This window comes from Ylistrum balloti, unplaced genomic scaffold (genome assembly GCF_031769215.1).
Source record: "Ylistrum balloti isolate Yb309-2 unplaced genomic scaffold, AGI_CSIRO_Ybal_v1 Utg369782, whole genome shotgun sequence".
Taxonomy (NCBI): domain Eukaryota; kingdom Metazoa; phylum Mollusca; class Bivalvia; order Pectinida; family Pectinidae; genus Ylistrum; species Ylistrum balloti.
In genome coordinates, this window is record NW_026781970.1 from 3,377,144 (window position 1) to 3,391,406 (window position 14,263).

General features: G+C 34.8%; 1 protein-coding gene across 1 annotated transcript in view; it reads right to left on the minus strand.

Moving 5' to 3' along the window:
* Positions 1–14,032, minus strand: part of LOC132544113 (glutaminyl-peptide cyclotransferase-like) — a 30,769-nt gene extending 16,737 nt beyond the window's left edge. The window contains exons 1-2 of the mRNA XM_060207680.1: positions 13,864–14,032; positions 3,169–3,318 (exon numbers count right to left, since the gene is read on the minus strand). Coding sequence (XP_060063663.1) covers positions 3,169–3,318; positions 13,864–13,941 — 228 coding nt within the window. The 5' untranslated portion in view covers positions 13,942–14,032. The remainder of the gene's footprint in view (positions 1–3,168; positions 3,319–13,863) is intronic.
* Between the last annotated feature and the right edge of the window lie 231 nt (positions 14,033–14,263).

Below are 14,263 nucleotides of genomic sequence, written 5' to 3' on the forward strand. Positions count from 1 at the left end.
CACAGATCTTATTGTACAACACCACGCTACACCAACTATGGTTTACACAGATCTTATTGTACAACACCACGCTACACCAACTATGGTTTACACAGATCTTATTGTACAACACCACACTACATCAACTATGGTTTACACAGATCTTATTGTACAACACCACACTACATCAACTATGGTTTACACAGATCATATTGTACAACACCACACTACATCAACTATGGTTTACACAGATCATATTGTACAACACCATGCTACTTCAACTATGGTTTTACACAGATCTTATTGTACAACACCATGCTACATCAACTATTGTTTACACAGATATTATTGTACAACACCATGCTACATCAACTATGGTTTACACAGATATTATTGTACAACACCACGCTACATCAACTATGGTTTACACAGATTTTATTGTACAACACCACGCTACATCAACTATGGTTTACACAGATTTTATTGTACAACACCACGCTACATCAACTATGGTTTACACAGATTTTATTGTACAACACCATGCTACTTCAACTATGGTTTTACACAGATCTTATTGTACAACACCATGCCACACCAACTATTGTTTACACAGATATTATTGTACAACACCACGCTACATCAACTATGGTTTACACAGATTTTATTGTACAACACCACGCTACACCAACTATGGTTTACACAGATTTTATTGTACAACACCATGCCACACCAACTATTGTTTACACAGATATTATTGTACAACACCACGCTACATCAACTACGGTTTACACAGATCATATTGTACAACACCATGCTACATCAACTATGGTTTACACAGATCATATTGTACAACACCATGCTACATCAACTATGGTTTACACAGATCTTATTGTACAACACCATGCTACATCAACTATTGTTTACACAGATCATATTGTACAACACCACACTACATCAACTATGGTTTACACAGATCATATTGTACAACACCATGCCACACCAACTATGGTTTACACAGATCTTATTGTACAACACCACGCTACACCAACTATGGTTTACACAGATCTTATTGTACAACACCACGCTACACCAACTATGGTTTACACAGATCTTATTGTACAACACCACACTACATCAACTATGGTTTACACAGATCTTATTGTACAACACCACACTACATCAACTATGGTTTACACAGATCTTATTGTACAACACCATGCCACACCAACTATTGTTTACACAGATCTTATTGTACAACACCACACTACATCAACTATGGTTTTACACAGATCATATTGTACAACACCACGCTACATCAACTATTGTTTACACAGATCATATTGTACAACACCATGCCACACCAACTATGGTTTTACACAGATCATATTGTACAACACCACGCTACATCAACTATGGTTTACACAGATTTTATTGTACAACACCATGCCACACCAACTATGGTTTACACAGATTTTATTGACCATGACAACATCAACAAGTATCAGTTTTTACATAAAGTAATCACCATCCCTTGTCAGATCCACTTTCCCAAACTAACTAGAGTGTGGGATGGCCAGTATTTGTCATGTAATATTTTCTAGATTGAAAGGCTAAAAACAACCTCCAATCAGATATGAATGTTTTTCACACAAGCCTCATTAGCAACTCATCAGTTGTATTAGATCCTGCTAAAGATGTTGTCACACAGAGTCAGAGATTTGGTGTGTAGATTTCTACAGGGTTAGACAGATTACTATTGGTTTGCATGAAAACAGGAAATTGCAAGAGATAATCAGAAAGCCCTGTGGGTTAAAACTGTATTGATTCTAAATCTCCCACATGCCTGTTTAACTACACCATTGACAAAAGGTCAGGAAAATTATGATCAATAACATTAATGAGGAAGGAGGACTCTTAAATTCATTACAAAAGGATACCATGAAGAAATGAAATTGCTTTCCTGGTTTAAATTGAATCATTCTGAAGAATTCAATCTTGATTAAAATAAATGAACAAACAAAATCAATAATTGATTAAAATCACTTCCTTACTTTCATACTGAGCTCTTTGTTATGACTCTGATATCACTAACAACACAGGAATCTCAAATGTATTTTCGCTGACTTGTTTTAAGTCTAATCTTGATCATCCTGCTTTCCGCTATGGGATTCAATTATAAATTATGGCCATGATGTCCACAATACATCAATATTAAGAAATCAGATATATGTATCAATCACAACAGTCGACCAGTTTCGTACTCTCGGGCTTCTTCGGGTAATGAGATAGGTACTATCTTAGAGAGAATACAACACTAAAAGATTATAACATTAAGCTGTTTTTGGTCCTCAAGTAATGAAGAACTACATTGAGGGACATTGGCCCTCAGTGACAATACAGACATTAGTACTTAGTAATAGTACAGACATCAGTACTTCGTAATAGTACAGACATCAGTACTCAGTAATAGTACAGACATCAGTACTCAGTAATAGTACAGACATCAGTACTCAGTAATAGTACAGACATCAGTACTCAGTAATAGTACAGACATCAGTACTCAGTAATAGTACAGACATCAGTACTTAGTAATAGTACAGACATCAGTACTCAGTAATAGTACAGACATCAGTACTCAGTAATAGTACAGACATCAGTACTCAGTAATAGTACAGACATCAGTACTCAGTAATAGTACAGACATTAGTACTCAGTAATAGTACAGACATCAGTACTTAGTAATAGTATAGACATCAGTACTTAGTAATAGTACAAACATTAGTACTCAGTAATAGTACAGACATCAGTACTTAGTAATAGTACAGACATCAGTACTTAGTAATAGTACAGACATCAGTACTTAGTAATAGTATAGACATCAGTACTTAGTAATAGTACAAACATTAGTACTCAGTAATAGTACAGACATCAGTACTTAGTAATAGTACAGACATCAGTACTTAGTAATAGTACAGACATCAGTACTCAGTAATAGTATAGACATCAGTACTTAGTAATAGTACAAACATTAGTACTCAGTAATAGTACAGACATCAGTACTTAGTAATAGTACAGACATCAGTACTTAGTAATAGTACAGACATTAGTACTTAATAATAGTACAGACATATATTTATATATATATAATCGTAAAAAAGAAAAGCAAAGAGCAGTATTCCATGTACTTACATCACCGACTTTTTGGTTGCCCTCTGTCCCAGGCACTCGTGGGACAAGAATCTGATTGACCAGGTACTCAAATGTCAGGTGGTCAGTGTACTCCTCTGCAAGAATTTTATAGGACTTAGATGACCGGTATTTCATCTGCTGAATCTTTGGCTGAAATTAAGAAAATGTGATTAACATAAGAAAACATTGATATGAACATAAGGAAACATTCAACTTAACAGAAAGAAACATTCACCTTAATACAGGGAAACATTCACCCTAACACAGGGAAACATTCACCTTAATACAGGGAAACACTGACTTTAACACAGGGAAACATTCAACTTAACACAGGAAAACATTCACCTTAACACAGGGAAACATTCACCTTAATACAGGGAAACATTGACTTTAACACAGGGAAACATTCAACTTAATACAGGGAAACATTCACCTTGATACAGGGAAACATTGACTTTAACACAGGGAACATTCACCTTAATACAGGGAAACATTGACTTTAACACAGGGAAACATTCAACTTAACACAGAGAAACATTCACCTTGATACAGGGAAACATTCACCTTAATACAGGGAAACATTCACCTTAATACAGGGAAACATTGACTTTAACACAGGGAAACATTCACCTTAATACAGGGAAACATTGACTTTAACACAGGGAAACATTCAACTTAACACAGAGAAACATTCACCTTGATACAGGGAAACATTGACTTTAACACAGAGGACCATTCACCTTAATACAGAGAAACATTCACCTTAATACAGAGAAACATTCACCTTGATACAGGGAACATTCACCTTAATACAGAGAAACATTCACCTTGATACAGGGAACATTCACCTTAATACAGGGAAACATTCACCTTAATACAGAGAAACATTCACCTTGATACAGGGAACATTCACCTTGATACAGGGAACATTCACCTTAATACAGAGAAACATTCACCTTGATACAGGGAACATTCACCTTAATACAGAGAAACATTCACCTTGACACAGGGAAACATTCACCTTGATACAGGGACACATTATCATAACACAGGGAAACATTCACCTTAATACAGAGAAACATTCACCTTGATACAGAGAAACATTCACCTTAATACAGGGAAACATTCACCTTAATACAGGGAAACATTGACTTTAACACAGGGAAACATTCACCTTAATACAGGGAAACATTCACCTTAATACAGGGAAACATTGACTTTAACACAGGGAAACATTCACCTTAATACAGGGAAACATTGACTTTAACACAGAGAAACATACACCTTGATACAGGGAACATTCACCTTAATACAGGGAAACATTCACCTTGATACAGAGAAACATTCACCTTGATACAGGGAAACATTCACCTTGATACAGAGAAACATTCACCTTGATACAGGGAAACATTCACCTAGATACAGAGAAACATTCACCTTGATACAGAGAAACATTCACCTTGATACAGAGAAATATTCACCTTAATACAGGGAAACATTCACCTTAATACAGGGAACATTCACTTTAATACAGGGAAACATTCACCTTAATACAGGGAACATTCACCTTAATACAGGGAAACATTCACCTTAATACAGGGAACATTCACCTTGATACAGAGAAACATTCACCTTGATACAGGGAACATTCACCTTGATACAGGGAACATTCACCTTAATACAGAGAAACATTCAACTTAATACAGGGAAACATTCACCTTGATACAGGGAAACATTTAACTTAATACAGGGAAACATTCACCTTGATACAGGGAACATTCACCTTAATACAGGGAAACATTCAACTTAATACAGGGAAACATTCACCTTGATACAGGGAAACATTCACCTTGATACAGGGAACATTCACTTTGATACAGGGAAACATTCACCTTGATACAGGGAAATATTCAACTTAATACAGGGAACATTCACCTTGATACAGGGAAACATTCACCTTGATACAGGGAAACATTCAACTTAATACAGGGACATTCACCTTGATACAGGGAAACATTTAACTTAATATATTCAACATCCCAATGTTTAATCTAGATTTAACAGCTGTCTTTGAACTTTCATGACGTGCTCTGTATATGGACTACATTACCATATGATACACCTGCTAGCATATCACCTCATGGTTAAGGGAAGTTCTCATTTTGGTAATGCTTCAAAATAGTGACAATGATGTGTTGGTAATTAATAAATACCAGTGTAAATAAAAACAAATGCATATATTGTTTATACAGACACTGCATTTTCCTTGTAATGTTACTGCTGATTCTCGTCTGTTTGTTTGTCCAGTGAATAGAGGTTGAGACAGATATTACAGTTGTGTGACTTTACCAAAAAATGACATAACAATTCTGGAATTTTCTTTTCTTTATTGTTTAAGTAAATAGACAAAAGTTTGTTTTTTTTTAATTCCTGTATCTAGAAAGAGATATGAATTAGCAAATCCTTGTTTCCTTGTGTTCCGATAACCATTGATATATTGGTCAGCTTTCAATCAATGTTCTCCGTTTAATTCTGAGGAGTGGTTGTGATAATAATGGCTCCAGTGGGCTATAGTAGTGTGGACATCTCATCCATTAGACTGTCCATTAACAGTAAATTGATCTGCGAGTCACTCCCAGTCAGTGAAATGATGAGGTATATATTTGTTAATTTACCAGGACACAAAGGAGGAAATGAATAATGAGTGATTCCCCTATGCTCCACTCTGAGTGTGGTGTTACTTATAGTGTACCTGGAAATTAAACATTAATCCATTGAAGTCCATTATTATGAAGGATGCAGATAGCAGAAACAATAGTAAAGTGACATAATGACAACGTTTAAAAGTTACATGAAGGTAAATGGTAAATCCACCATCGAAGTCCATCATTATGAAGGATGCAGATAGCAGAAACAATAGTTAAGTGACATAATGACAATGTTTAAAAGTTACATGAAGGTAAATGGTAAATCCACCATCGAAGTCCATTATTATGAAGGATGCAGATAGCAGAAACAATAGTTAAGTGACATAATGACAACGTTTAAAAGTTACATGAAGGTAAATGGTAAATCCACCATTGAAGTCCATTATTATGAAGGATGCAGATAGCAGAAACAACAGTAAAGTGACATAATGACAACGTTTAAAAGTTACATGAAGGTAAATGGTAAATCCACCATCGAAGTCCATTATTATGAAGGATGCAGATAGCAGAAACAATAGTAAAGTGACATAATGACAACGTTTAAAAGTTACATGAAGGTAAATGGTAAATCCACCATCGAAGTCCATTATTATGAAGGATGCAGATAGCAGAAACAATAGTAAAGTGACATAATGACAACGTTTAAAAGTTACATGAAGGTAAATGGTAAATCCACCATCGAAGTCCATTATTATGAAGGATGCAGATAGCAGAAACAATAGTAAAGTGACATAATGACAACATTTAAAAGTTACATGAAGGTAAAAAGTAAATCCAATGCATCAAATTAGATTTTTATTCTGTTTCTTGTGTGTGACTTTCATTTTCTAAATAGAATTCAGATTTCGTTGTTTTACTGATTTTTCACCTTTCAGTCATTACACACAACTTGTGTTTTGTCAGCATTCCTTCTATGTTCTTATTACTCCTGAAAATTGGTAATTTACCGCACAATCAAAATTCTTCAAAATCCAAATATTTTAAGGAGTGTGTATGGTTCTTTATTACCAAGAAATCTCTTCCCAACCTAGTGGTGATGGAATCCATGTACTGTCGTCCTTATTATCACTGCTCGTGTTGACCGGGTAACTGATCTCATATTTGAATTGATCACATTGTTGAAGTCACATTCCAAACCATATGTCAGCGTGTTCTCCCTCAACATTTATATGTTCGTTTTATTTCTGAATCCCTAAGTGATCAGTCTCCCTTCTCAGAAATTCCAATAAATGAAGTGATTTCAGAAACAAAAAGGAGTCACAACATTTTATGTAGAAAGTTAATTTTGCTACTAAAATGGCAGGATTATATTACTTAACTTTTACCTTAAACTTCCTATTTTCTAATGCAAAACAATATTTATTTTGTTAAAATTTTAGATTCTGATACAGTATATGCAAGTATAAACTTTATGTGAGGTAATTGAGATCTGCAAATTTTGTGCTGTTGAAACATACACTGATTACTTCGTAAAATCTATTTGAGTGTTTTAAACTGTAATCATATGTATACTATGGTAATATATAATGTATGGAATGGCAACATAATTGTCTTAAAGACTTTTTAAATACGGTTATATTCCACAGGCATATCAAACTAGAACTGTCACCTAGATGGCTGACCAATACCCCCCGCACATTTATAATGTTTGGCATCCCCTAATAACCCTATATACTAAATTTGGTCAAAATTGGACAATATCTAAATATTGACCAATCAGAGGCCAGGATTGTGTTTCCGCAGTAACAGTTTGGGAAACGTCTAATATGTCCAATTATTGGCCTTACTGAATTACATCTTTTTACTAAGTTTGAATACAATCGGTCAAATAACTGAGGAGTTATGGACATTTATTAGAAAACAGGTTTATAGTGACCAGTTACCATGGCAACCAAACTTTTCAAAAAAAAAAAAAGGAGCATGCATATCTACACATGATCCTTAATATTCCTGTAAAGTTTCATCAAAATCGGTTCACAGGATTAGGAGGAGTTAGCCAGACAAAATGTGTCTACAGACAGACGGACAGACGGACAACCTGATTCCAGTATACCCCCCCTAACTTCGTTGCGGGGGGTATAATTAATTGTGCAAAAGCCTCAAAAATCCATTCAGCTCAAAACCAGGTGATAGATGTGAGAGAGCCTTTGGCCCTCATACCCCTCTCTTTTCGGTACCTCTCCACTACAGCTTATCAGAACCAGGTGATAGATGTGAGAGAGCCTATGGCCCTCATACACCCCCTCTTTCCGATTTGAAACCTCTCCACTACAGCTGATCAGAACCAGGTGATAGATGTGAGAGAGCCTATGGCCCTCATACCCCCCTCTTTCCGGTACCTCTCCTCTACAGCTTATCAGAACCAGGTGATAGATGTGAGAGAGCCTATGGCCCTCCTACCCCCCTCTTTCCGGTACCTCTCCATTACAGCTTATCAGAACCAGGTGATAGATGTGAGAGAGTCTATAGCCTTCCTACCCTCCTCTTTCCGGTACCTCTCCACTACAGCTTATCAAAAAGGTTTCCTTTATCTATTCTCTCTTTCCACATTGAAAAATGTCCCAGTCAATAATATCATTTTGCTGAGTGGAAATGATCTTAAGATTGCAGCTTTATTGATCAGGGACTTGGATTGTTTCCGTTTTGATCTGGTAAATCCTGCCGTTGCTGGTTTCCGCATCTTTCAAGTGTTCACAAGGTCAGCCCTAAATCTCGTTCCAGTCACTTAGACATGTGATGTGTTGTAGTTCTTGCATCCGATTTTGTAAATGCATTCTGCAGTGTTCATTTTGGGTAATGTATCCTTGGGATGTCCATGTGAACATTTCAGTGTAGCTTAAGGTATATCACAGGTCTTACAGTGTATCAGACAATCCACAGGAATGACTACTATCTATTTCTCTTAATGCTTCTCTTGGTTTTTACTTTCATGAAGTTATGAAAAGTAAACAGGTAATAATATTGGTCACAACATGAAACAAGAAACAACAAAATCTCCCAATACCTATCAACAAACTGTTAGTAACCAAGAAACATCAGTATCCACTAATACCTATCAACAAACTGTTAGTGACCAAGAAACATCAGTATCCACTAATACCTATCAACAAACTGTTAGTGACCAAGAAACATCAGTATCCACTAATACCTATCAACAAACTGTTAGTAACCAAGAAACATCAATATCCACTAATACCTATCAACAAACTGTTAGTAACCAAGAAACATCAGTATCCACTAATACCTATCAACAAACTGTTAGTAACCAAGAAACATCAATATCTACTAATACCTATCAACAAATTGTCTGTAAACAAGAAACATCAGTATCCACTAATACCTATCAACAAACTGTTAGTGACCAAGAAACATCAATATCCACTAATACCTATCAACAAACTGTTAGCAACCAAGAAACATCAATATCCACTAATACCTATCAACAAACTGTTAGTAACCAAGAAACATCAGTATCCACTAATACCTATCAACAAACTGTTAGTAACCAAGAAACATCAGTATCCACTAATACCTATCAACAAACTGTTAGTAACCAAGAAACATCAGTATCCACTAATACCTATCAACAAACTGTTAGTAACCAAGAAACATCAGTATCCACTAATACCTATCAACAAACTGTTAGTAAACAAGAAACATCAATATCCACTAATACCTATCAACAAACTGTTAGTGACCAAGAAACATCAATATCCACTAATACCTATCAACAAACTGTTAGTAAACAAGAACCATCAATATCCACTAATACCTATCAACAAACTGTTAGTGACCAAGAAACATCAATATCCACTAATACCTATCAACAAACTGTTAGTAAACAAGAAACATCAGTATCCACTAATACCTATCAACAAACTGTTAGTGACCAAGAAACATCAATATCCACTAATACCTATCAACAAACTGTTAGTAAACAATAAACATCAATATCTACTAATATCTATCAACAAACTGTTAGTAACCAAGAAACATCAATATCCACTAATACCTATCAACAAACTGTTAGTAACCAAGAAACATCAGTATCCACTAATACCTATCAACAAACTGTTAGTGACCAAGAAACATCAATATCCACTAATACCTATCAACAAACTGTTAGTAAACAAGAACCATCAATATCCACTAATACCTATCAACAAACTGTTAGTAAACAAGAAACATCAATATCCACTAATACCTATCAACAAACTGTTAGTAAACAAGAACCATCAATATCCACTAATACCTATCAACAAACTGTTAGTAAATAAGAAACATCAATATCCACTAATACCTATCAACAAACTGTTAGTAACCAAGAAACATCAGTATCCACTAATACCTATCAACAAACTGTTAGTAAACAATAAACATCAATATCTACTAATATCTATCAACAAACTGTTAGTAACCAAGAAACATCAATATCCACTAATACCTATCAACAAACTGTTAGTAACCAAGAAACATCAGTATCCACTAATACCTATCAACAAACTGTTAGTGACCAAGAAACATCAATATCCACTAATACCTATCAACAAACTGTTAGTAACCAAGAAACATCAATATCCACTAATACCTATCAACAAACTGTTAGTAACCAAGAAACATCAATATCCACTAATACCTATCAACAAACTGTTAGTGACCAAGAAACATCAGTATCCACTAATACCTATCAACAAACTGTTAGTAACCAAGAAACATCAGTATCCACTAATACCTATCAACAAACTGTTAGTGACCAAGAAACATCAATATCCACTAATACCTATCAACAAACTGTTAGTAACCAAGAAACATCAGTATCCACTAATATCTATCAACAAACTGTTAGTAACCAAGAAACATCAATATCCACTAATACCTATCAACAAACTGTTAGTAACCAAGAAACATCAGTATCCACTAATACCTATCAACAAACTGTTAGTAACCAAGAAACATCAGTATCCACTAATACCTATCAACAAACTGTTAGTAAACAAGAAACATCAATATCCACTAATACCTATCAACAAACTGTTAGTGACCAAGAAACATCAGTATCCACTAATACCTATCAACAAACTGTTAGTAACCAAGAAACATCAGTATCCACTAATACCTATCAACAAACTGTTAGTGACCAAGAAACATCAATATCCACTAATACCTATCAACAAACTGTTAGTGACCAAGAAACATCAATATCCACTAATACCTATCAACAAACTGTTAGTGACCAAGAAACATCAGTATCCACTAATACCTATCAACAAACTGTTAGTAACCAAGAAACATCAGTATCCACTAATACCTATCAACAAACTGTTAGTGACCAAGAAACATCAATATCCACTAATACCTATCAACAAACTGTTAGTAAACAATAAACATCAATATCCACTAATACCTATCAACAAACTGTTAGTAAACAATAAACATCAATATCTACTAATACCTATCAACAAATTGTCTGTAAACAAGAAACATCAGTATCCACTAATACCTATCAACAAACTGTTAGTGACCAAGAAACATCAATATCTACTAATACCTATCAACAAACTGTTAGTGACCAAGAAACATCAATATCCACTAATACCTATCAACAAACTGTTAGTAACCAAGAAACATCAATATCCACTAATACCTATCAACAAACTGTTAGTAACCAAGAAACATCAATATCCACTAATACCTATCAACAAACTGTTAGTAACCAAGAAACATCAGTATCCACTAATACCTATCAACAAACTGTTAGTAACCAAGAAACATCAATATCCACTAATACCTATCAACAAACTGTTAGTGACCAAGAAACATCAGTATCCACTAATACCTATCAACCAACTGTTAGTGACCAAGAAACATCAATATCCATTAATACCTATCAACAAACTGTTAGTAACCAAGAAACATCAATATCCACTAATACCTATCAACAAACTGTTAGTAGGACATCAAAAGATGAACCATTACCCATAGTAAGGAACAACCTTAAAACATTTAAAGACTTAAAAGCAGTCGGTAACTTACTTTGATCATGAGACTATTGGTAAGGACTCGTCTCATGATCCTCTACCTTCTGGATTAGAGTCAAAATGTAAGAAAACCTGTGTTGCAGTGACAATTGTTGCTTGTGAAATACTGCTAGATGTAAATTAATGGTAGATGACAGTTATATGAGACAAACACATAACTTAAAAAATTCAATTAATTTCCTTATATAAAATATTTGCAGTCATGTATGCACTTATCTAAATAATGTGTAGCCCAAACTTTTGGGTAGTTGATTCACTTTCAACCAGACAATAGGAATACATGTTTTTTTTTATATATATTTGTAATAACCAACCCCTCCAAAAAACAAAGTGTTATGAAATTAATCTTTGCACACAGGTTTTACAATCTTTTTCCCAAAGTTTGTAAATGACAGACATTGTATATATTGTACTTTTGTAAAATGGTCAGAATGTGCTGAGAAACAGAATGGAAATAGGGAAGGTTTCTCCTGTCACTCTTGCATAATTAATACAACAAAGTGTGTAAAGTTTCATAGAGTTCTTCAAGGAATGAAGTTACTAGATTACTGCAGGCAGGGATTAAAAAAAAAAAAATGGTAACAGTGACCAAGACTCCATCACCCTGAAATTTTAACTTTTCAATCATATTAGACGCCTTTGAATGAGTGTGAAATTTTATCAAAGGCACTGAAGAAATTAAACTACTTGGGTGCTGAGTAGCAGCAACCTTGACCTTGATCCCACTACTCCAAAACACAAATTTGTCCAAGATATTATAGTCCTTTTTAAGTTGATGTAATAAAGCTCCTTGAGTGCCGACAAGAAATTTCCAAAAAGGGAACAGTAACATTGACCCTAACACCTTGAAATTCAAATTTGATCCTTAACTTCCATTTGGTCTTTCAAACTCACCTTTTTTGTAAATGGTTATGTCTGAGGTTTTGAGAGGTTTGATATACAAGCTGGGACTTAACTGTACAGACTGAACTGGTTTTCTCCTCAACCTTTCAAGATTACTTAGACCATTGTATTTCTATTGTAATACCAGAGTGTTTTAAAGTGCATTATCACAACTGTACACTGTTCCATTCTGTAATACTTCTACCAGAAAATGACCAACTTCAAATGGTTAAAGGTTTTGTCATTTATGTTGGCTCTGGTAAGAAGTCGAGAGAATCAGGTTTAATTATTCAAAAAAGGAGATTGCTGACTTGAAACATATGGTGTCTGCTAATGAAATCTCAGGCAAAGTATATTCCAATCATTGATTGTCTGGGGAAAGGAGGATTCTTTCCTTATGGACATTCTGCAAATGATATTTCAGAAAGATTTTTTATGACAGTGTCTTGAAGGCCATGTAGTGAGGATCAGCTGTTAGAGGTTGCTATGGCATATTAATGTAGCATGTTCAGCTGCTGGTCGTTTCTGTGACTGGCAATGTCATGTCATTAAATACAGTCTAACATGTTACCAACACTTGAGGTGTTATGATACATAATGGGCAGTCCTGTACCATCTCTATCTTGTCAGTGTCTTTTTAAACCTCAATATTGTGATATGCTTTTTTTTTCATGTTCACTCTTTATTAGTTTTACTTTTTACAATCTTAGGTAGGTTAACTAGTATATATTAGAATATATGAACCTTGAAATATTTTTTTATCACAGCAACCGAACATGTTTCATGAAAAATAATCATAACATTGAGAAAAAAATACCAGGAATTTAACCCGATTCCTGTGATAGTGTACAAAATATTGAAATCTTGATACGATAAGCAGGTGGACAAGTATAAGTCCAGTACAGATGTCTACTTGACTGATCGCTAATTCCAAGTTCTCACATTAAATATATATGCTGTCAGTATGATTGATCGCACATGGGGTTTGACACAGGTAAACTGACATACACACACATACACATTGTCAATATGTCACATGCGAACTAATGTAATTGTGTCAATATTACCTTTTGAGACTTGGACGCTGTAAATGAAGCACACAGGAGCACTGATACAACGGCAAATCCCACTAAGGATTTCGTCATGTTGAACGTGTAAGCTCACGAAAGTACTACTTCCTTCTAAATGGGGGGAATGAAACCATCTGCTTGTCCACAAGAGGTTCCCATTCGATTACATCTACCAAATATAGAACACGCATTCTTATTGGTCAAGTCCGTTTGGTTGCGCCCAATCAAAGTAGTGTTCATTTAATATATCCTATTTCTTAAAACTCACTATAGGCAATCCCACGCTTTACTTATAGTCAGTTTCAGAATCCTGCTGATCCTGTTTTTACGGCCCGTGAAATCTTTCAGATTTTCCATCATGTAAAACTTAACTGATTTCAGACACGTATATAACGTG